Here is a 25,461-nt window from a genome sequence, read left to right as displayed (position 1 = left end):
AGATTGTTTAGACAGCAAGTTGAGCTGCAGAGCTGTGTTCTGCAACACTTAGTAAAATTTATTTATACAGACAGACACACACACATATACTCACACACCCTGCTTGTTGTTAACCAGGAAACTAGAACTACGACTATTAATTCAGAAAGACTGGCTGTACGTTCACAAGGGAGAGGGTGTGTCTTATGGCTTGGAGCAGGGAACGCTCTGGTTATTAACCTTGCTTAATTTTCCCTATTCAGTTTGAATTCAAAGCTAAGCAAATCTCCAGGAGCAGGCCTGCAATTCCAGCTTTCTATTCTAATCAATTTGCCGCAGCCCGAGAAGCCCTGAACACAAGCTGGAATAGCCCTCAGCTTTCATGGCTTGTCTGCACTTCCCCACATATGCAGGCCTACCTTAGCCAATTCTGAAAATCTGGATGGATTGGATCCAGCTTTTTTTCTCAACTACTTTAGACATACTTTTATTACACACATTTCTGTGCCAATATCTTTTGTCATCCCTGGCAGACCTGAGGGTGGATGGAAGCTGTTATCCTCTGCACATCAGCAAAGCTATCACTCATTCCCTTACTGTCCCATACAAAGGCCTCTGAATGACACTGGCATCTCGTTCAAAAGAGGAGATCAGGGGGCTTTTCACAACCCCTCATGCTCAGCCTTTGCAACAGATTCCTTAATACTTAAGCTCCATCAAGATGCACATCCTACACAGAAAAAAGAACAATCACTGATTCAGTTCCGTAAGCAGCTTCAGGGACAAGAAGGAAGAAATACTGTTGTGATGGATGATAGCTCTATCGTACTGTCTTACCAGCCTCTGTTCTTAGGCCATATGCCTTCACCCACACCTAGTGTAGGCTCTTCCTAAACAAAATTGTGAAGTATGAGCTGTGCCATAACTTACCCGCTATGAAGTGAAAACAGCCTTTTGATCAAAGGCCAGTAAGAGCTGAGAAGGGAAGAAGTGGCTTCAGGCAGTCAAGAAGAGGAGGTGGAACTTGCCACAGGATGGGGAATATGTCACCAGCCACCATCAGATTCTCAAGGTGTCTCGCACTGGGTGAACTCAGGGGAGTATTCACACACTCTGTGGGCTACTGCAGGTAGGGAGGTGTGAGCAAACATACTATATGCACGATGCCACTCACAGACTAAGACTAAGGACCCTGGCACACCAGAATGAACAAGATATTTCCCCATTACAATCAGGGAAAATACACATATATTTGATTATGCTAGGTAATCAAAAGAAATAAGGAATTTACTAGAGTGCACACACTGAGGTAGACGCTCGCCCAGAAAACATCCAGCATAACCTGCTCCCTCTGGAGCAGGAGGGACTCCCATTCGCACTGGTGGGATTTCTACTTGAGCACCAAATAGGAACCAGAAACTTCGTTTCATATGATGATACAAACTAGCAATGGAAAAAACGACAAGGCTTTCTTGGCTTGTCTCAGCTCCTGATAATTCAATCTAATTTCCTTTGCTCATTTTCAGCCTATTTATTCCTAGATAAACCCTCTGGCACTACAGTGAATAATCCTCTTCTCTCCTGGGATTCAGAGTGAAAAGCGAACGTGTCACTCTGTATGATAGAAAGAACTGCCAAAATAAAGATGCTAGTGAGGACTGAATTTTTAGCATACATCTCTTTAGGGGTGTGAATAGCACCAGGATTCAGTAATAGGGGCCACGTACTTCTAGGTCACCAGGTCAGATCTGACTGCATCTTTCAATAATTTTGACAGTCTGCCATCTGTGACACAAGTAGCAGGTGTTCATGTGGATCTTGGTCAGTACAACTCTACTAGCAAGGCTTGTGTTTCTAGAAAATCAACAATTTTCAGCAAGCAGCCGTGCAACTCTGGAGCCTTAAGAGGTCAACAGATTCACCACAGCTTTAGCCAATATTTGCATAACAACAAAATGCCAATGAATACACAGCACCTAAGTCCCGCTGGACTGCAGGTATGACACCTCCTCCAGAACTTGAGGCTAAGGCAAAGCATTGGCAAAACATCCACCAGAGTTCAAGTTTGCAAGATGATAGTCTCCTCTGCTGTCTCCCCTTGCTCTGCACATGCCTTGGGGAGCTGATTGGAGACCGGGCTGATGGCAACCAGGTCAGTCTCAATGCTCACAGGAGAACAGATTTGATCAAGGCTTTAGCTGCTGAGATCAGGCTGCTTCTGCTTTAATAGTACAGGAGTTAGGATTTGCGGTGTTCCAGATAGGTCCCTTTTCACCCCAATTCTGTGCCCACAGATCTAAGTAAACAGAAGTTCACAAGCATAAGGTTTCTGAATAACTTCTCAGAAAGTCTTCTGAATATTTTATTGTATGTACGTAGATACACATTCATGGAAGCATGGCTTATTCATTCTAGCAAAGGGTAAAATCCTTAAGGGATACCTGCAGACTAATTGGTTTTGTCTGTGTTAGTGTCTAGTCACTGCTTGTATCAGGCAATGCTGAATTTCCAACTTAGACTAAGAGCTCCCTAAAGATAGAGAAATAGGCCGTGTTGTCTGGCAGTGTAAGTGACTTGGGTTCAGAAGTTCTTCAGCCCATACATTATTACTAACCTTTCTTGCATGGCACATGGTTGCTAGAGAGGAATAAGCTCGTGCAAACACTCTAAGTCAGAGTAGACTGCAAAAGCAATGAGAAGGAGTGAAGCTGGGAGTTAATCCTCACCCTGAGTGATCTACCAGGGGAGGCAGCTATGGGCAAAGACCCTGCCTGCACAATTCCTCTGGTAGTGCTTGCAATCCAGACCTGTCCTCTTGGTATGAAAATGGGAGATTTATGCAAGGCCTGCCAAATCTCAGCAGTTAACAAGAAGCACTGGGAAGAAAAGACTGAGAAAAAGATGCAAAACAGATACAGTTTTATTGTTACAGCTTTATGCAACAGGGAGGGAAGACGGGACTCTCCCCTATTAGCAGCAGCTGCTGCAGAGCCTTCTGCAGGAGGCAGGATACAAAACACCACTTGCACCCATCTCCTGCTCTTCTGTCCCATTTGCTTTGAGGCTAGATCCCAGCTTTGCAAGAACGCATGAAACTGCTTTGTTCTGGGGTTACTTCAATGCAGTTTTTCAGTATCCAAAAGGGCAGTCAATTACTTAGTCTCAAAAGGACAAGGAGTTTCTGACATCCTACCCCTCGACATGTGTAATAACGCAAACCAATTTGCTTGCTTTGTAACCTCAAACCTCATGCCTCAGGGTGTAAGTTGACTATCTCCAGGGCTCTAGAGGGAGTATTTCCCCTCTGATCTTTGAGCAATGCAGATGTTACTAGGTACATGTCATGGAGATAGTCACCTTCCTGAGCACCAATTACAGATTACAGCCATTGAAGGCATTTGTATATTTTGGTACAAACCTTGTTCTATGTTACATTGATACAATTTCATTAATGTAATCAATAGAGCTGCACTATCCTTGCAGAGTTTCATCTACTGCTAGCATTGACACTGGAACAATGAAATTTTTACTAGAGAAATATTTACTTTTCCAAAGACCTGCTTAAAATCAGTGTGGCGGCTCCAAAGTTTGGTTGGTTTCTCTAGTGCAACTTGTATGGATGCATCTAAGGTAGTTTTTTACTACTAGTGCAGTACTAGGAGTGGCTTTATCAACTGCTTTGTTGGCTTCAATGCCAAAGTCTCAACCTTTAACATGTTGTTAGCTTAGTCATTCTGCTTTTCCCTCTGTGGCTGCTGGCCTTCCTCAATGTAAATAATCTAGAATGAAATGGCAACTTCTTCTCTGGACAGGAGAGGTAGGCTGGCCTCCCAGGCATTTGCATCAGCTTTGCAAACAGAAAGATGAACTTCACTCATCACCTGCCACATGAAATCCTTATCAAAGCAAAGACTGCTAGAGGGGACCATTTCATTAAGACTAGAAATTCTTTCAGGAGCACAGTCACAAATGCCCTGACATATGAAAACGTATGTAATTTCATCTGATGAGACAGCTAACACTCAGACAGAAGTACTTTGTCTGGGCTAGGTAAAAGCCAATGAATACCATGTGTGACTTCTCCCTGTGCCTGAAGATTTCAAAGTCCAGAAGGATCACTGAATGTTATTATGGCTAAAACTACATTCAGTTCCCTGCTTGTTGACCAGAATATTTGTATTCATGTGGAACTGAAGCGCACAAGCTCTCCCCGCTCTGAACTGCACCTTATTCTGCTTATTTGGTGATGCTAATTGATGGGTCACAGAATAGGGTATTTAGTTAAGACATGGCAATAGATCAGCTGCAGAAAAAAGCAGAAGGAATTCCACACTACAGAAAATATCTTAATGCTAAAGTACAATTGAACGTGCCTGATGAATTTCTGATCAATCCAGAGCATCGCCTGCTTAGCCAATCACAGAAGAATAGGACTGATTTTTGTTACTAAATACCTTCAAATATTTGCTGAACAACTTGCAGACTTCAGAATACAAGATAGGTCAAGAAAAGAGAAGTTTAATATGTATAGAAGACATTAGCTTTTACAGGTCACTTTCTTAAAAGCAGAAATGAATGCAGACAGACAGCATTTGCAAGAAAGCAGAAGATAGGCACTGGGCTTTCAGTGATGAAATCGCCTCCTTTTTTCCAGAAAAAAACCTACTTATTCTACACCATGGTGAGAGAGACGCTCAAGCACAATCAGGACAGTAAATCTATACAAATACATATATATACACAAATCTATACTGAAATATACAAAAAGTATGCAAAGTCTAGCTCAGACTATTGCATTCAAAATATCTGAATGCAACTTCATCTACAGTCTCAAATTCTGATTTCTAATTTGTTTTATTAATGATATGAGGCAGAAACTATCATCACGTGTTTGTAAAGTAGCCAGTGCTCCCAGGAATCCAGACTTACTTGGAACACTGGATATAACTAAGATTTTGTTTAAAAAAAAAAAAAAAAAAAAAAAGAGGAGGAATGTACCAAAACAACTGTTTTCCAAAATGATCCACAGATCACACCAAATTCAATCCTGCATATGTATATACTAATGATATATATTACACATATATACATAACATAACAGCAGTTGTAGTCATGGAACCAAATGCTGAATTTGATCCACTGTAGTATTTGTTGAATGCACTGAATTCTTTGACCTATACCATTTCCTATAGGGCCTTGCAAGTTCAAAAGTTAAACCTCTATTGTGATTCTCTGACATGACTCATTCCTGGTCAACAATTTGAAACCCCTTTTGAGTTCAAGGGTGCCCACCAAGAGGTGATGATATACTCCAAGGAGGAAAGGAGCTTGAATACAGACAGACAAGGCACAAAGCATTACACGTATGTGCAAGACCAAGTTAAAGATATTACTTAAACACAAGATACTAATTTAGCAGTTTTGAAAGGGACGTATTTCTACAGACAACCCAAGACATAAAAAGAAACAAAATCTCCTTTAAAAAAACTAACCTCACTGTTGTTTTGAGTGCTACATTTATTCAAACACATCCCATCCAGCTCTCAATTAACTGCTTTCTCACTCCAAATGCAGGTCTTTAGTGCATAGAAATGTAATTATTTACACACCACTCTGTCATTGCCACTACTATCTGTACTTCTAAAGCATCTTGATTACTCTACTGATGAGCACCATGGAAAAGCCTATAAATAAAATAATCATCTCCCCTCGTTAAGTTACAGCTCATGGACTGAGGAAGGATAGTTTTCCTTTGTACATTCCTTTTGTAAATTTTATCATTTCACAACAGAGGGAGTAACGTGCCTCTGATGACACTCAAAGAGACAGACTGTCAGAATTCTTGTCAGTACTTCAGCTTTGAGCAGCTTGCATTTTTGCATAAATATTTTCTCCAGAAAATAAAGTACTGTTTGTCAGAATTAGGTATTCAAAAACTTCTTTCTAATGTCAGAATCAGACATGCAAAAACCTCTTACAGATCACATCAGAAGGTCAGATTTTGTAGAGCAGTATGTCACGGAAACAGCAAACACTGCACCCACAGCAGAAGCTTCTAGTTCTAGCTTAAACACTAAACACGCATAGGTGGAAAATTTCAAATAAACTTATATTTTAAAAACAAACATTGAAGGAAACCTTCCAATAAAAACAAAGCCTTAGTGAACCGGGTTTGCTCTTCAGGAAGCTTCAACAATAACCGATGCAGCAAACAAAAATCAAACATTCCATTGATGTCAAATCACAAAATCTCACTCTTTTCAATAACTGCAATACTGTGTTTGCATTTGCATACGGTGAAACTCCCAGTGGTGTGTCTAACACACAATGAAATATCACATCTCATAATATGGTGAACAAGTTAGATGTGATATCTTTATTCAGACTTTAGTGAAATCACATTTCTGCAACAAAAACTGATGGTGAAGTTGTCAGGTTGCCCCAGTCAAAACAGTGCTGAATTAAGGCACCAGTCACTGGTACAGCTGTCAGAGCCGGACAGGAGGAAAACAAGGTTGCCTTTTATTTTTTTGACTCAAGAAGAGCCATGTATGGTGTGGTGTCTGCTATGGACAACAACTTGCAGTAGGAATTGTTAAAGTACATAGATCTTTGTGCCCCTTGCTCAGCTGTAGCTCCATGCAAGGCAGCCACTCCAGCAACAAACTGCAGTTCACTCCACACACACTCTAGGCAATCTGTAACTTGAAAGCAAGCAGTGTTTTCCAAATCCCCACTTAGGAATTAACACCATTTCACAGGCTGGTCCAGTCACCAGGCCAGAAGCTCCGTTCAGTTTATGAGCTGATTCAGTCTTGCCCTCCAGGCAGAGGTGGAGGGGGAAACACCATTTCCTCCTGTAACTAGCTAAAAGGTGGAGAAGAGAGCAGTTTGATGGACACTCATGGGGCATCCCTGTTTCTGCATGCCACCCAAAGCAACATCTCACCTCCAAAATGCTGGCTGTTCTCAAAGAACTGAGGCAACTTACAGGTTGAGATCAAGATCCTCATTCACAACCGTGACAGCAACAGGACTCTGTGTGTCCGCATGAGTAAGCAACTGCTTTCAGGCTAGATCCATCTATTAAACCCTTTGTAAAGCTGCAGTGATTCACAGCACATGGTCCTGTGCCTATGTATGACTTCCCCAGTGAGGACAGATCACCTGACTCTCCTTCCTCTTCCCCCAGCCACTTCCAAGGTTTCCAGTACATCACTCCCTGTATCACTGCTTATCTGCATCTCGCTACTATATCCATGGACAGTCTAGCTGGAAAGTCACCCACTCATGTATGAAATATACATTTTATGAAGAAAAACTGCTGGGTTGAGACAAGTGGAAAGAAAAGCTTTGACAGGCAGATAAAATTTTTGTATACATGAAGCTAGAAGCAGCCGCTGATGTGCAGAATGCAGAGGTCGGGCCAAAGCAAGAATATCAGACAGGTGTGACACACTACTTTCAGCTCCCAGGCAGTGCACCTGGACTGTGCAGGACACTTTATGAGCCTGTATTTGGGTTTGGAAGGATGAACACTTTAATACATAAAGTTGCATGTTAGTTGGACACATTGCCTAGGGTTGGCATAGTATTTCAAAAACCAGTATTTGAATAATTTTCTCCAGAGATAAGAGAGTTAATTTAAAGCTAGCATGCAACTCGCACACAAGAGCTGTGCTGCCTCACTCCAGAATCTGTAGCAAGAAAAACAGTGACAAAAATAAAACCATCCCTCAGTTACAGAAGACACAGAACTGTTAAATCAAGCTCAGAATCGTCTTTGAAGAATCCAGCTCTTCCCAGTCCCCAAAGATATCCTCCACATTCCTTTAAGCATTTTCATAGGTACAGCAATATGAAATGGCTTATTGCTGTGTAGCTGCTAACAAGAGACAGATGTTTCCTTCAGTTCCAGGAAAATGTAGACATGAAGCACATTATGACGACCCACTAAACATTTGTGACCCAAGTCCCTTTCTGCATGTTATCTCTTTATGCATTTTGTCAAGAAAACGCAACACAGTTCCATGCTTTTTCTGCTAATTACTGAGTTAGCCAGAAGCGCATGCTTAGATCAATTACTTTATCTTAGCAAGCCTTCCTCTGAGGGCAAGGAAAGTCAAGCAACATATTTTCACTTAGCGAATCCAAAGCTTGAGATTTCTTGCAATTACTTCAGAGCCAAATCAACTGGTGGCTGTGAGCCGAACTCCCCATGTTATTTATTTAGCTAGTCCGGAAGACACGCACTGCACGCTGGCGTGCAGGATGGAGCATCTGTTTCACTCAGACGGTTGGCTGCATTCTTTACTTGATATTAATATCAGTGAAAATTTAGTAACTTAACCACTGGCATGAGAAGTCTGACTTCTAAGAGAACAGATGGTAGTGATCATGTCAGGTTAATTTTAGGTTTCAAAAATTGTTCTGAGTCAGCAAAGCCTCAAGATAAGAAAAAGAAAGAGACATAACATCTGTAAAATTTCCTACCTGTTTCCCGTCCAAGGTATACAGCTTTTTGACTACTCCTGTCTCCAGTTTTATAGCTTCAGTGATATCGGTGAGAACTTGCTCAAACGAATGGGCAGTCTTCTTGTTCAAGAGCACACGGACTGCCTTCCGGGGCTTCACCCCACTGCGGATGATGGTTACCAGCTTGGGACGCACAAAATCTTTGTTCTCTTTTGCCTGGGCGCTATTGCTGCTGGCCAGAGACTGAGGTGCTTTCTGGTTGGCAGATGTCTTCACATTGACAGACCAGTTGGGATTGACATTCTTGGTGTATTCCACCTTCTTGAAGAAGTTGTCAGACGAGCAGACGTAACTCTCCCCTTTTGAAAGAAATGAACACCATTCTAATTCTACAGTTACTACCGTAAGACTGCTGAAAAAGTCACTATACATTCCCCCATTCATCATGTAAATAATGAATAATTGTTTTCATTAGCGCTTCCATGACAGTTTGTTATTAAAACATTTTGTCTTATTTTAATTTTATATTTATGTTATGCTTATTTAAAATATGACTAGTATTTCCCCAAATTAAGTCAGCCAGCCATGGCTTGCACCAGCAAATACATACTACCAGTCACATGAACTAGGACTTAAAGAAGGTTGACAGTTATAAAGGGATGTAGGTACCTGAAGATGCAACTCAGCTGCCTAATAGCTCCTAAACACGAGATTATTTTATCACCTAAAATATTTTGTAAATTTGCCAGCTTCCACTCCATCTTTACACACCTAGCTACAACTTCATCCTGTTATCCCCAGCCAAGAAGATATCAACATTCATCCACAGAGTACCTTTTGTGTCATGCCTGAAAAATAAAGAAAATCTGATACTGAATAGGTCTCTACCGAAAACAGCTTTGATAAATCTAGCAGGCATAAAAAATATGCTTCATTATAATGTCAGTGGTTTTTTAGAGGACAGACCTAGTGGCAGCTGAGATAAAACACTACATGAAATACCACTGCTTGCGTTTATATGGCTGGTACCAACCAAAAATATATTAAATCCAAATTTAGACACGGTAAAGAAGTGTTACACAGTCTTGATAGTAATTCACAAAAAAGCCCTTCACTATCCCATCCAAAATTAGTTTCAAGCTTTCTCTGTAATTCACAGGATCCTATCTAAGGTTTTAAGAGCACCTTAAAGGATTTGTAGGATCTCCTTTTGGGTCTGCAAATCTGATGGATGCTAGAAGTATTATAACTAAAACGAGACTGTAAAACAGTATCCCTAAGGGAATGTAGCTGTCTAGTCTGAAATGACTCAGGCTGCTGAGCACTTGAGAATGCAATGAAAAAAAGTCAGTCATTGCTGGAGGAAAAAGCTTTTGTCTCGCCATTAGATAAAATTTTAATAGAAACTGAAGGCATAACATGGGTACCTGTAGAATCTTATAGAGTTTCTTTCAGTGTTTTATGAAGCTCATCTTACAGAACAAAGTTCTTCAAATATGATAGGTTTGAAATCAAAATATAGATGTAACTATTTTGAAAAAGAAGAAAAAAAAATCTTTCTTCATATAAATAGACTGGCTGCATTTCCTTATTTGTCCCTACTGCAGACGCCAGGGCCTGGACATCTTTGAAAAGCCTACCCAACATCTGAGTCTGGCTTTCCATCACAGGATCACTAAGGCAGAATGTTACATTCAATTGGCAAAGGTGTAAATACAGATTTCCAAACAGCCCACTGATTTCTACAGAATTTTATGTCCCAAGCATGTGATGCATCCAGTATAGTGTTCATGTAGTTGTCCTTCTGCTGACCAAAATGTATTTTTGGTGAAGACACTGAGACAATCCCTTCACAGAATGTATGGTGAGACCACTAACAGGTACACAAACAGAAGGCTTTAATAGGCTTAAAACAACAGTCTGTGTAGTATTTATGTCCTTATTAATGCCAAGTGATGCATGTCAGAAGCAGCTATAGAAAAGACACAGGATGCTAACTTTTTTTTAACCCTGATTTTGTACCCAGTTTGCCAGAAAGTGATGTGGACTTGTGGTGCTTACATCACCAACTGCAGCCTTGCTCCATCTGCCCAAGTGCATAAAATGAACAAAATCAATTATCAACAGGAAGCAGATACTGTGTTTTCCCTTCTGAAGATGGAACAGAAATACAGAAGGGCGAAGAAAGCTAACACGGGTTATGACGAACACTGTCAGTTGAGCATTTTACCAACTAGTGTACCCCAAACTAATGCAATAAATCCAGCAGCGGGTTCTGGTGGTGTGAACAATAAAAAAAATCTATATTTGAGGCATGTGTGCTATCAGCAAAACTCCTCAATAAACTGACCATGTAGTACCTACAGCTGAAGCTCCTTAATTCCTTCTATTCCTTAAATCTGACTCAATTGAAACATAAAGATACCCCACAGAGTACCATACATTATACAGAATTCCCACTGGAGATACTGTTTTCCAGAAGCATTGAATACTTTAAATCTTTCTGATTAATAAGTGATAAGTTGTGGTTTATTTATCTGCTTCAGCCAAGCAACACCTGGCACGGAGGGGGCCTATGCTTCTCTCCAGTTTCACAACTGAGTGTGAAGTGCAGCAGGGGGAGTTTGAGATGTTCACAGGGAATTAGCCACCCTAAGAACCTGAGCCCTTCCAAGCCCATAATCCCTGGGCAGCAGAGCCCTTATAAGCGTGCTCAACAGAACTGTAGCATTATCCTTTGAGAAAAGGGATTTCTATGTTTAAATGCAATGCTAGGAATAAGTGATTTGAATGCTATCCTCATCCCTGCCCTAGGCCCGCCTGTGGAAGGTCCTGACTTCACCTGCATCTCTGCTTCCCTACCTGAAAAACAAATTAGCAATATCTGCTGCTGAAGTGTTGCAAGGCTTGACTTTCATCTGTGTGCACATGATACTGTGGGGCAGAAGATGCCACCATGAAAGAAAGTGTATATTTGTACCGTGTTCTATGAACACGAGGTGTTGCAGTGTGTTTTCCATTAATAAGTTCCACGTTTTAAAGTATGTGGAAAAGATTATTGGTCTGTTTACTACAGTACTATTACTCTTACTTCCATCTGATTCATTTGAAATTCATCACTCACACCATAGCTGTCTGGTGTATTTACAACAGCATACACCAAAGGTAATAGTGGTATGAAGGCAACACTCATTCTCCTAGGCTTTGTTTCCACAAATGTGGTATTGGGTTATATATACATAAGCCTTTCAAATTATGCTCACAGTCAGAAGTGGAAAATGTAATCTGCCCTTTCTCACATTGATTCATTTAACCCAAATCCTAGCAAATATTTTATTGAATTCTAAAACCGGACAGAAATTTCCTTGGAGTGACAATTCAGAAACGCAGTTCAGAACAGCGGCTCTTCTCAGCATCATTTCTGCAGTTGTAGCAGGAAAACTCCTGAAAAAAAGAGCTTTTCTTTCATTCTTACCCAACCTAAAGATGTAAGCTGAAGCGATTTAAAAACCACTTCAACTGATGTCTTCCCAAACTCAGTTTACGGCCCTCAAAATAATAGCAAAATTATCATTCAAGTTCCTCGGTGAGGCACATCCCTTTTACCATTTGGCAGCCAGGAACACATACTATTTCATTTACCACTGCTGGGTTTTACCCAAACCTCACCATGAGGTGGTAGCAGGGTTGGGCAAGCATGGGCAGGAGACTTGTGAACTTTCCAGCTTTGAAGATGTGTACTGTGGCCAGAAGATCATAGAAGAGAGAGATCTTATGGGAATAGTGCTACCACAGAAAGAGCAGTTTCTTGGTTTCTCTGCTACATCCACCTATGCTAAGCCTATAATGAGAAGTCAAGGTGTCCAATTTTGCCAGTCAAAGAAACATAACTGATAGACCCAGCATGGTTGCAGAAGACGTGCACAGCATAACAGAAGGAAAGGGGAGGGAGAGGGTATAAGATTTTGACAAAAGCAAAAGAAACAGCTCCAAGAATTATATTGCTCCCCAGCCTAAGCATAAAAATCTGTGCACAAATATTTTCAGGAACACGTCTTTAGACAGCAAGCAGCTGTGTACATGTGTAGAAGTCCAGCTATAAGCCATGAGGAGGTATGATGAACAGCCACGTCATTACTTCCAAACAAAATCCCAGATGGGAGACCCAAAGAGACACATTCGTGCATTGGGGGTGGAAGGCTTTTGTAAGAGTGAGAAGCATCACCCTGACAAGATCCAACCTGAAGCTGAACGCCACGCTATGGGCAAGACACCAATGGTGCTAAGGACAGCATTTTTTAAGTGCAGAGCCAGGTCAGCGCAAAGTGCCCTTCCTGCACTGCAAAGCCAAAGCCCTGCAGGATGATGTGCACTTGTCATCATGCCAGCATGCTCCAGAGGTGTCACAATTTCTATCATGCCACCAAACGAGCCAAGGCATTTATTTATTCCTTCTATCCTGCCCTCAGCAATAGATGGACTGACTGTAGACCTTTACCTTCAGTCATGATCAGCATATTTGCTATTTGAAGCCATGGCTTGTATCACACTGAATTACTCTGCCTACGCATTACTGTGCTACCAATTTGATAGAAGCACAAGGTGATTATTCAGCTTCTAAAGAAGGAATGATCTCAGCAAAGATAAGGTTTGCCTTAGAGAAGGTTTCTTAGAAAAACTCTAAGCTCAAGATGAGTGCTAATCCTTCAGTCCTGTTACAGCAGCTCCTTGTGACAATACTAAAAATGACAGGCTGTACTTTCAGAAAAAGTTATCCTTTCTCAGCATGCAGCAGCAAGTTTTCAAGTATAATGAACTGCGGGCAGAAGCCTCATGAGAAAAATCAGGAAAGCTGGATTGAGGCCATTTTGAAAGTGTAAATTTCCAAAAACAGTCTCTGTGGGCTGCAGTCAATTATTTTGGTTGTTAACTCTGCTTTTGCAAAGTTGAGATGGTGCTACTATGCCCAGCTTTCATGTTTCATGGCGTTTACTATGACTTCAATAGGAATTAAGTAGATTTAACACCTTGCAGAGTTCATTCCATACAGTGTTAAAGTAGGCCTTTAGTTTCAAACACATTAACTTCCTGCTACTTTATGCATTAAAAAGGATCTTTGCCGCAAGACCTACTCCACTGTGGCAAAATGAATTCTGGAAGAGCTTCCTTCCTTTGGCTCTTCCACAGGGAGCTCTTCTTTGAGAAAAGCACCTCTTGTTCTGTTGAAAAAGTGAAAGAAATGTGTGATTACAAATCACCTTCAAAATCACATGATGCCCATAAAGCATGTATGGGACCACACCAGTCCCAATGTGACAGCCAGGATGAGCAAGCAAATACAACAGAACCAGAAGGATAAGTGTTGTTATATAGGATGTGATTAGCCAAGCTGTCAGGACAACAGTCATAGAAAACAATGCCACAGGTATCAGTAGTGGACTACATGAATTTCACTTTTGCAGGCAAACTGGAAGATGCACACATTGGGTGGAGATTGCAACATGCTTCCTATAAGCCCCTTGGTCCCAGCACACACTGGCCTCTGTACAGCACGAGGGTGGAGTCCCTCCTATGATTACTTTAAACACTCCTGGACAAGATTTTGGAAAAGATTCCCCAGGGCATGACAGGATACAAAGAGCTTGGAAACACTCTCTGAAATATCTCACACAGCCCAAGTATGTTTGCAATGAAACCCCACTGAGCAAAACAAAATCATGTTCAGCTTTTTCTTATGTTTAATCTGAGGCAAGAACAAAATTCAGACAACTAGCCCAACACAGGAGAAGGGCATAGATCCACTCTCGGATGGGCCCTCTGACCACAATGCAAGGGGGGCTGTGCCTAACAGCCTAAGCATACCAGGAGCTCAGAAGGAAGGAGTTCTACAGCTTCAACAAATGTCGAGTCTCCCAAGTTCTAGTTTTAATCCATGTCTGCATTTCTGACTTTACTGACCACCTCTAATCCATGCTATATTTGTATTTGATGGGTGCATTTCCACATGTATTTCTGACCCTGACCACACACAGCAAGGGATGCTTAATTCACATGAAACCATGCACTGACTAGAAGCAGGTCCAAAGTCCGCTTATAATAAAATACCTGAAAGATACAAGTACCTCCAAACCAATGACCAGACCCTGAAAAGGGCTCAGGAAGGGAATGAAAGCAACTGAACAAAAAAGCTCAGAGCTCTGACTTCCATCTTTGTCTGTGGACTTGTGGACAAACAAGTCAGACTGCTTTTCTGCATCTCAGCTCCTCATCAGTAATAATCCCTTCTTCCACCTTGAAACTTCAGACCATAATCTCCCCAGTCCAGAGCTCTCCTTACAGATTTAAATATTGCCTTGCACAGCAGGACGCCCCATTTAGTTGGGGTCTCAAAATACATTGTGAAAAATGTCTTACCTTTACAAGTGGGGAATTTGGCTTCTGGGAAACTATCAGTCCCTCCCTCCAGAGAAACAAACCAGTCTCCACTAGTACTGAGACGAACTGGGAGCTGCAATTACTTCAGCAGCTAGGAGTTTGCCTTGTGCCTTTCCCTCACTTTCAAGTTACACCTCACCATCCCTTTCACTATGCCAAGAAACTGCTAGTGGGGCCACATGGGAAAGCAGCAAAATTATGAAGTAAACTAAAAAAGAAAAATCTTTTAACCCACAAAGAGCAAGCTGCAACCTGAGTTTGGAACACGTTGCCAAGAACAGAATTTCTTAAGTCATCTTTGCTGCTGAAGTCAATGTGTAACATCAGCTTCCACCCTTATCCAGCCCCTCCATTCAAAGAGAAAGCCATCAGAGCTGAGGCAGGGAGAATCTGCAGTCTCATCACAATGTGTCTACAACATAAAGGCTTAAAATGAACCAAGGAACAAAGTACCCTGTCCAGATGTCAAAGGCAACTAGGTTTTAGTAGAAACTTGGATGATAATGTGAGATGCTCTACTATCAGCTTGAACAAGGTTTGAAAAGATGGCATATGACTTCTTTAGTATTTTTCATATTCAAGTTTTCTCACAGCACAAGGCACAGAATTAATGTTACAGCAGTGGCTCACCAATAATCTATAAAGGCAGCTTCATGTATTGACTTCCTAAAGCCTTGGTTACTTGACCCAATTATAATATGAAAGGGAATAAAGATCACCTGGTGCTCTTTTCAAAGATTTTACTTATTGACTAAAACCACCATGACAGAAGTAGCACTTGGGCCCAATATCCACTCCTGAGCACTTGGGCCCAATATCCACTCCTGACTCAGTCAAGAGATTATGCAAGTGGGAGATGCTGTCAGCAATTTACCTGCAGTCAAGACCAGCTGTAACAGTGCAGTAATAGGAGACTGTACTGCATTAAACTAGCATATAGATTAAGAAGGAATACAGTCCTAATCAATGGCAGCATGTGCATAATTTATGAATTCATTAGAACTGAATGCTGAAAATAGGGAGTCAAGATTAAGACAATGACTACAGTAATGGAAGATGGCCATTATAGTGAAAGGAGGGAAAAGAAAAATGGAACAAGTGCATTTTCAGAGAAGGACATTGGGAGACATGGACATAGACAGCTCTCTGGTACAGAAGGCAGTATGAAAAAACACAGCCAGTGACAGGTGAGGAAGAACTCAGCAGGCAGCAAAGAGCACCTCTGTGACAGAGTCGTGGTGGCCTTCCAAAACATGAGGCTTTAGGATTCAGTACAGGAAAAGACCAAGAGACACATCCCAACTGGCAACTAGGAGTGATGTGGCCAAAGAGTAAGAGAGAATTCCCAATCTGTCCAAGAAGGAACAGGTGAAGTAAAACATCCATCCAGAACCTTGAGAACAACCCTGAATGCTGAGTCTGGAGACCAGAAGGGTTATTTCCAAGTCCTATTTAATTAGCAGCACACCAAGTAGGTTTTGTTCACCTGAAATGTCTGTCTCAAGGATATTGGTACCGTGCAATATCATTCTCTGCCCTCCAGAAGTACATTCAGACTACACCGTAAAAGCACATTTTTAAAGTCATGCAAAAGTAATCAAGTGCTTAGAACATGATATGAAATATTATCAGTAATTCACCAACTTTTGCAATCAAACTATTGAGATGAGCCGAGCCTCTCTGATTACTTCTTTTCCTGGGTTCTACTTGTTTATTGGAAATTACAATTATAAATTAGTCACATTACAGCGACTAGAACTAGTTTATTTACCCTCAGTCTCCAACCAGAAAGCTAATTTATATGGCAAACATATACTGTTTGTGTATGTACTGTTCTTGTATGTCACAGCACAATTACTCTGAAGTTCAGTTTTTCCATGTGTGTACCTAGCACAATTAGACAAACACCCAGGCTAACAGCACACTTTACCACTAGGTGGGTTACAACCATGGTATTATAAATCAAAAGCAATGTCTTTCCCAGATTGCTTTTCTACAACAAATGCACAGGCCATCCCTAGAAATATTGACAGTTTAACAATAACAATATTCCCAAAACAGCATGCAGATCTACTTTTGCGTTTTCAAACACTGGATTCCTTTGTTTTGACTCTACTCAGATTGTATTTTCCTAGTTGATGTGCTGCTGAGGACCCAGCCACACAGACAATCCTATTTTTGTTTTAGTGCCATTTCTTCAGTGCTATTTCCAGTTATCATTTTGGCCAAATGCCAGCATCTCCTGCCTGTACCTTAACCAATAAAAGATATTTTCAAGAACTAGGTACCTTCTTACCTGCAGCAAACCCCAGTGCAAAGCAGGTATAACTAAAGGTCTCTTCACTTCACTGACAAAAAGCAGGAAGAGTATAAATGGAGGAAGAGTATTAAAAGAGAATAAAGAACTGCACTTTCTCCTGTGGAGTTATTCCTGAAGATTTACATAAAACCTAGGACAAGCAGAACTGAGATGTGTCATTAGAGAAAGGCTGTGGCCATATTAAGAGATCAGAATGAAACATGGCAGAATCTCTAAAATTAAGGGAGGCCACACCTCCGTTTGACAGCTGTAACTGGGCTGAGAATAGCTCCACTAGGACTGCGTCATCTCTCTGAAAGGCAGCAATTTCTTCCCAGTAAAACTCCTCTATGGAAACCAATATTTATTCTGTGTGCTTGTCCCTACGAAGTATTTTGGGGAAACGAGTATCCCACTTGACAGATCAGGAATTCTAGGGGAGAGATGCTTTAGTCAAGGTCACACAATGACTCACTGCTGAGGCTGCCCCTGCAGTTCAGTGGCTCACACACTCACATCCATTGTCTTTTATTGAAGGCAAAACCCTTGTGGATTTTCTGTAGCTGACCAAATCAGCCAGGTCATCTACTTGGGGGAAAACATCAAGGAGCAGGGAAGAGTAACTCCCCTCCTGCAACAGTAATCAGGACATTCCAGTTCCAAACAAAGAATAGAATATCTGAATTGCTCAGGGAAGAGAAAAGCAGGGTGGCTGCGGGTGTCCCCTGTGCGGGTGTCCCACTTGGGTTTGCCACCAGCAGAGCCTACCCACGGCCATGCCTTGGGCAAGGAAGTAGGACTGACCCTGAAGCAGTTTCATCCTGGGGGTCCTGCTGCCACTCCCCGAGAAAGGCAGCACCCCCAGCAGCAGCCCACTGCTGCAGAGGGAGCTCTCCAGGCACAGGCAAGGCTGGCAGCTGAGCTCCACAGCAGTAAGCCTGCCCCCAGATCACCCCCTCCAGAGGGCAGGAAGATTGATTTTTGACTCATCCTTCACCCCACAGTCCAAGTGGCACTCAGGAATAGGCACACCAGCACCCTTTCCAGATACAGGGGTACACTCAGACCTGCCACGCAGGGGATGCCTTCCACACTCCCCCACAGACCTACTGCAGCAGCCCACCCCACCACACACAGTCCTGGCAGAAACACTCCCCAGTACGCCCCCTTACACACACAATCCCATCTGAACATCTCAATACACCTCCCTTCCATACAGACCCTGCATGAACCATATTCAGATGCAGCAGATGAACTCCCAACGCCCTCTCCACACACACCACCTTGCAAGAATCCCCCCCAGAACTCCCCCTTACAGATGCAGCCCAACATACCTCCACACACTCCCTAACCACAAACCCTGATGCATACCCTCTGCATGAACCCTCTCAAGGAATCCCAACACCTCCTCTGCAATTAAGCCTCCTTACACCTTCCTCCACACACATACACACGTATAAAACCACAAATTTCACCAAGTGCAACCCACCCAAAACACTCTTCTCCGTACACACACCTTGTTCATCAACTCGCCCCTCTAAACACACAGCATTAACCCAACACCCCTCCATGCACTCCCCAAACACTGTAAAAAACCCAGCGCCCCACCTTCCACACACCCACCACATGCACCCCCAACACCCACTGCACGCACCCCAACACACCCCCTCCACACACACTCAAGTCCCTGACCACACCCCTACGCACACACATTGTGCACAAAGCCCTCAGAACACCCCCATACAGTGTGGGGGTGCATAAATCTCTCCCACCCCCATTACACACACTACATGAATCCCCCAGCACCCATTGTTTTTCCATTCATACCCATCCACCCCAGTGGGAAGCCCACATCACTCCTCAGCCACCCCCTGCACCCATCTGGGACATTTCCGCCCCCCCCCCCCCCCCCCCCTTCCCCCCCCCCCCCCAGCCTGGACAGGCAGGGGACAGCCTCAGACAGCCCCTAAGTGATGGACACAGCCATGTCTAGCCAAGAGTAAGACACACCTCTCTGGCTTCACATCTGCACCCGAGAGAGCGTGCTGGGGGACACCCTGGGGGTGTCAGTCCCTGCACTGCCACCCTCTCCCACACCTCTCTGGAGGGGAGGGTGGATGGGTGCACAGAGGGGCAGAAGCATCCCCGAGCGCCCAAGGAAATGTGACCTTAACAGCAGACCCAAGTGGTGCAGCCCCCTTCCCACCCCGCCTCCTCACTGCACCAGACAGCAATGCTAATTACCTTCCTCCAGCTCATCCATGCTCCCGATCTTCCGCGACCCATCGATGGTGTAAATGTAACGGACTCCCTGAGGCAGATTAATGTTGTCGGACAGGGACCGGGTCAGGTCAGCCAGGAGAGCATCAAAACTTCGGAAGCGGTCAGAGGACACGGCATATACAATCCCCTTGAAGTAGCGGTCCCCGTTGCGATAGAAACGCACCTTCTTGGCTTTCTTCTCATTACTCAGTGCCTGTAAGGTCCTGGTTCTGTAGAAGCTACAGTGAGCACTGTGAGTGGGGCTGGGCAACCGTTCATACGTGAGCCTCGCATGTTTCTGGACGCCTTGTCTCTTTCGTCAAAGTGTCCAAAATCAAGTTCCATAGTTTGGTGAACCCTAAAGATCTGAAGCTGAGCAGGAAGGAGACGGGGAGAGAAGAAGTGCAAAGGGACAGGTTAAGCCAAGCAGAGCCACAATGCAGAGAGAAAAATGACACTACTGCAAGAGCTGTGTCTGGAGCAGGACAGATGCATTTGGGAAGCTCCCCCTCCCCTGACCCAGATTTGTATCGATTCTGGGGGACTGAGGGTAGGAGGGGTCCTTGCATTTTGAAAGGGATCCAACTACTGGGGGGCAGGGAACACGTTTCTAGAGAGCTGGCTGCTTGTGCACCTGGGAGTTTTCAAAGTGCAGTAAATTGGGACTTGAGGCCAAAGGGGTACATGGCAATCACAACTCAGCCCCAAAAAACTCGTCCAAACACCAGTTGGCAATGAATTAAACCTCTGAGCCCTGTGAGGTTTCCTTTGGCGACAGAAAACAAGGAGATCCCAGTAAGTCAGCCCTTCAATCTGTCGAATCATGGAAGGAACCAGAGCATCTGAATGTTTAACATTAGAATAAACTGGCATTTATGAAAGAATGGTCACAGGGGAATAAGCAGTTTCTTTGTGACAGCCTGTTCAATAAGGGTTAGCAATGAGATCCAACCCACCCTTCCCCCTATCCGCAGCCCCCTCCTAGCCCATCAATCAATTCCCAGGACCAGCCTACATCTCTAAGAAGAAATGACTGGAAAGAAAAATCTGTCATTGAAACAAGGCTTTGGTAAGCTCTTTTCAGCCTCGAGTCTCCTCTGAATCGCATTTCTGCTCCCGTTTAATGAGGAGGAGAAAATAAAGGGGCTATTTCCACCCCCCTTCCAGCCTTAAGTGATTTAATTGCTGGAAGTGCCCCTACCCAAGGGACACACCGCCCCTGCTCCTCACCTTTCATTGTTCTGAGCGCGGGGGGGCTCCTACCGCAAGCGACTAGCACAGAAAAGCTGAGACTTGAGCTGACACCCAGCAAGCAGGAATTTCTGCATGGTCTCTAATTCGTGCTCAAAAGCAACCTTCTTCCCGCACTAAACCCCAACACAAAAGGAGGAGGAACCCCCAATTCTGCAATAGAAAGACCCTTCCACTCACCCAGCACAGCCAGGAACAAGCAACTCACGTATGTGGCTTGCATATTAACACAGGGCAGAAAGGGGATTTACACCGGCACTTGGCAGCCAGGTATAAATCTAGGAAAAGCTGTTGCTATCTCTTCCCCATGCCTTAGATTTGCCAGGACGAAGCTCCTTCCCTGTATTTTACAATGTCAGTGGCATGTGCGAGAAAAATCATTGTCCCCTGGTCTGCAATAAAGCAGAACGTGACAATGCAGGCGATCTGCACAGAAACCCCAAGTTGGGGACATTTTCACCACAATGCTAGTTGGGGTAGATTCAGTCCGGTGTCATGCACTGAACAATGAAACATCCAAGCAACTTCAGGAACAAATCAAAGGATGCAGGGCGTTTTGATTTTAAAATGAACTGCAGATGCTGTAAGGTACTAAGAGAAAGATTCGTCCTTTCTGTCTGACATCTGTTACTTTTCTGCATGCAAGCCACTCAAAAAAGCTCTACTCACCGGTTTTCAGCGCGCAGGGTGGAGATGCTGAGAGAAAGAAAACCAGGCTCACTCTGCCTTTGTTGTCTGAGCTCCAAGCAAGAAATTCCTGCCAGGGTGGATGAGACGCCTCCTAGGTCCTAGTGCCTTGTTCCATCCCTTCACAGTAACTTTGCCTCAGTGGTTTTCAATCCCATCATCAGCCGTCTGCTTGTAGCTTCACTGTATTTGAAAGAAAAAAAAAGGGTGTGTCCATTCCAGCTCTGGATATGTTAACAGAAGGGTAAATAAAATGTTTAAAGTTGCAAGTTTGGGGGTGATGTTCTGAAGGATGCAAATTTTCCCTTGGTTCTAGCTTCACCAAGAAGGCATCTGGCCTCACTGGGAAAAAAAACAAACAAACAAACAAAAAATAAACAAAAAAATACAAAAAAAATGCCAAAACCAAGAGCATAATCTGATGTACCAATATTATAGGATTACCAGTACAGGGAGGTCATCACTACAATACTACAGTGTGTTTGAATGCTGGCACAGGACTCCCGTGCATTAGGAAAGCCAGTAAAAAAGAAGTTGACTGGTGGAACTGGGCACAGTTCTGCTCCTGTAATGGTTTTACACAGCATTCATGGTTTATGCTGGCAAGCAGAAAGGGAGAATTCACTTGGTGGTTCTGCATGAGGTGCCCCTGAATAATTTTTCTCCGTTAACACTGGACACAAGCCAAAGCCAGAGCTCTGAATCCCAGTTCATCCAAATCCCCAAGGGGTTTAAGATGGAGTCATTTGACACAAGCTTAACCCAACAGATTCAACCTGGCTTATATCCCAAACCAGAAGTTTATTTTCTGATTCCACTGCAGAAGGATTCGGCTGTATCAAAATTATACCAGGATCTTTCACTTTGACAGCAGAATCTTTCACCTGCTTTCTGGATGGAGATTTCAATCCTGCAGTTAGAACAGCACCACTAACTCTGCTGGTGCTGGTCACAACTTTCCTTTTAGAAAAGAATGGGATTTGGAAATGGGAGGGTCTTCTCATCTGTAAAAGGAAATCTTTCCTAACAATGCAGTGTCTGTTTTGAATGAAAACATCAGATGTTGTCATTTTGGCATATCATAGCAGTATCACATTTACACAGAAAAAGTTAGCATTTATTCCAGCTTTGTCTGCCCTGTATATGATAGTCCAGGCAACACTGACACAAACCCACAGAGAGCTCATCTTTGTTTGCCAGCAACGTTCACACATGACATTTGCAAAAAGTTTCTTACTCCCTGAAACCATCCTTTATTCAAAGGCTCCCATGCATCCTCCACTAAAGCTGTTGGCCGCTCCCTTCTGTGGTTGGTGGGATCACTACAAAGAACACAGATCCACTCTCCTTCCTCAGGAATTAGCACTTGAGAGGACCACAGGAAAGAGCAGTGCTCTCCAGGGCATATTTCAGTAGGGTCTGCAAGAGGTAGGTGGGACTTCCAAGTGTTTTCCTTCCCATTAGATCCCATTCCAAATTGGATAATACCTGGCCATTCATCACCATGTGCTTAATCTGTCCAGGATTAACAATTCTTCCCTATACCACAGTACTGCTGTAAATATAAACTTACTCATACTTTAAAAATGTGCCAAAGATACAAATCGTTATGCATGTGCCAAGTACAGTAACAGCAAGAATAGAGAAAAGGAAACCAAATTCAGTTCTCAGTGGTGCACAGTGCTTTGCCAGAGAAGAGGCAGACTGTTTGGGATGATGTCTAAGGACTTGGATAGTACCCCAGGGTAGCCTGGCAGGAAAATGTAAACCCATGCAGTCAGTGGAATTGTACAATTTATTCATCCACAAGTTTGACTTGTATGGAGAGTTCTGAGTATCTCAAAGTGCATTAACACATGGCTTTTGACTTCTTTCCACATCTGAGACCATACCCACTGGTGATAAGAAGAAGAAGCATGTCTATATGGACATGCCTGCTCAGGACACTGCCAGAAGCTTTTTGGATGGGGGGATGGGCACTTCCTTTCAAAAACAGAATTACTCCAGCAAGAGACTAGTATTTGTTCCTAACTGACGGATAAGGGTTCTATAGCCAATGATGGTAATGTTCATCTTGGGTAAAACCTCAAGTTACTCCTAAAAGGTGCCCAAGTCACCTTCAGTATGTTGCCCTTCTTTAATCCTGCCACAAGACAAGAAGGATCTCAGCAGGCAGAGCATCATCAGAAGTGAAAAGCCCTGGAGCCAGACTGATTTCACATGTTCTCAGTGAATTGCACCATATTTGCTTCTCTTCAAATGAGAATAGGATCACCTCATACTACAGACATTGGCTGGGCTATGTAATAAGACATAGAAATAAACAGCACTTTCTTGATGAATGCAAGAGCCTGCTCCCCACTTCATTTCTGCTGGTCAGAGACAAGACCCTTCAAGAGTTTTTCACTGGCCTTAAGGAGTTAATGCTAGTCAAAACCCATTTACATCAGAACAGACTCACTCTCTAAGACACCATAATCTAAACCATTTTAGGCAGCAGGAGTGACTGAGAATTGGAAAGAAAATTCTTCCCATCAATAATTTAATCTAGCCAAAAAGGAAAGATAAATTTAGCTCTTCAGATTAAATTATCTGCTTTAAATCAGATGAATGATCTTTCCCTCAGGAAGCTAACATTCAGACTTTTGCCTGTGTAATTAAACCTGTATAAAGACACGTTTGCTGACATGGCTGAGCAACCGTAATACTTTGGAAAGGGACAGGCTGCAGGTAAAAAGGATTTTGTGACTACATTGTGCTAACTTCTTCACATACCTAGAAAATCTAGTTTCTAGCATCGTTAGGAGTTGCAGTCTTAAGCACTCCCTATGTCAATGCCCAGTTACTTTACTATACATCAACCTGACTTCTATCAAAAATTGCATCTGACAGCACAGCATGTTCTCTGATCAGCATGTAAGTTAAGGTGGTAAGTAGCCAAGGTCTGGCTGCACCACAGATGGTAATTCTGGAAAAATTTAAAACAAGTGATCACTGCTTTTGAAGGAAGTCTTGGATCACCATTTTCAAGTCATCTTGATGCACAAGACGCATTTAAATACATTTCTTATTTTAACCTCTGCTCTTCTGGACTGCCTTGAAAATGTCATCCATGATTGCTACTTTCAAAGCTTTGCTCAATGTGAACTTACACGCCAAAACCCTGTGAAATGACAAATTACTATTTCAGGGCTCTGCCAATTATGTCAAGGTGCTCAAAACCAAACACCCATAAAGCCAATGGCTCAGGCTTGACCCTATAGAGCAACAGGCTTTAAATCTGAATCTTCGAAAGAGCTGACAGTTCATCGAAGAATTATCCTATATCAGACTATAGAGTTAAGTCTCTCCTATATAATACTATGAGCTAATAAGCAACAGGGACTTGGCAGACTTTCACCATATAACATTTGTTTCCTTTGGAGATTTATTTTTACAGGGACCACACACATCTGAAAGTCTTTTAAATACCAATGCTAGTGAGCCAAAGTCAGCTCAGCCGCTGGGGAGAGAAGGGTGGAGGAACACCTCCATAGCACAGTTTCAACACTCCAAGCCTCGTAACCATCTGGCAGAGGCTGTTCAGACCTTGGAGTCAGAGGGACGGGCCCTTCTACAGCCCGACTCACTGGAAAACCCAAGGAAGCAGCAGGCACAAAGTTTTCAGAGAGAGTGGAAACAGAACCTGGGCTCCAAGGCCAACTCCAGCAGCTGGCCAACATAGGGCTCCCCACCTGTGCTCTGCAGCATGAATATCTCTTGGGTGAGACCTATCACTCCTCCCAACCCCAGACGCTGTGCTGCATCAGTGCATTAGTGCTGCAGCCCCACACTTTTGGCAGATGCCCTCAATCTCAGCAGATTACTTTGACTTGATAAATCCTGCTGAAGTTTGGGAGAAAGAGGCCTTTACATCCTCCAAGGGATTGACAGGAAGCAAGTGAAAAGGCCTTCTCCTGGTCTAAGCAGCCCTTTGTAAGAATCTGGAAACAATGCAGCTCATGAGTTGCTCAGTGAACTCACTTAAGACATTCCCAACACATCTAGATACAAGAAAGCACTAAAAAATACAG

The 25,461-nt window shown here is 43.1% G+C and overlaps 1 protein-coding gene across 1 annotated transcript in view; it reads right to left on the bottom strand.

The window, feature by feature from the left end:
• DCX (doublecortin) overlaps positions 1–19,816 on the bottom strand; it is an 83,608-nt gene extending 63,792 nt beyond the window's left edge. Inside the window, 3 exon segments of the mRNA XM_027787958.2 lie at positions 8,473–8,813; positions 19,433–19,720; positions 19,723–19,816. Coding sequence (XP_027643759.2) covers positions 8,473–8,813; positions 19,433–19,720; positions 19,723–19,795 — 702 coding nt within the window. The 5' untranslated portion in view covers positions 19,796–19,816.
• Between the last annotated feature and the right edge of the window lie 5,645 nt (positions 19,817–25,461).

The sequence above is a fragment of the Falco peregrinus genome, chromosome 13 (genome assembly GCF_023634155.1).
Source record: "Falco peregrinus isolate bFalPer1 chromosome 13, bFalPer1.pri, whole genome shotgun sequence".
Lineage (NCBI taxonomy): Eukaryota > Metazoa > Chordata > Aves > Falconiformes > Falconidae > Falco > Falco peregrinus.
Note: the sequence above shows the minus strand (reverse complement) of the source record. Positions and strands in the feature narration are given on the sequence as shown.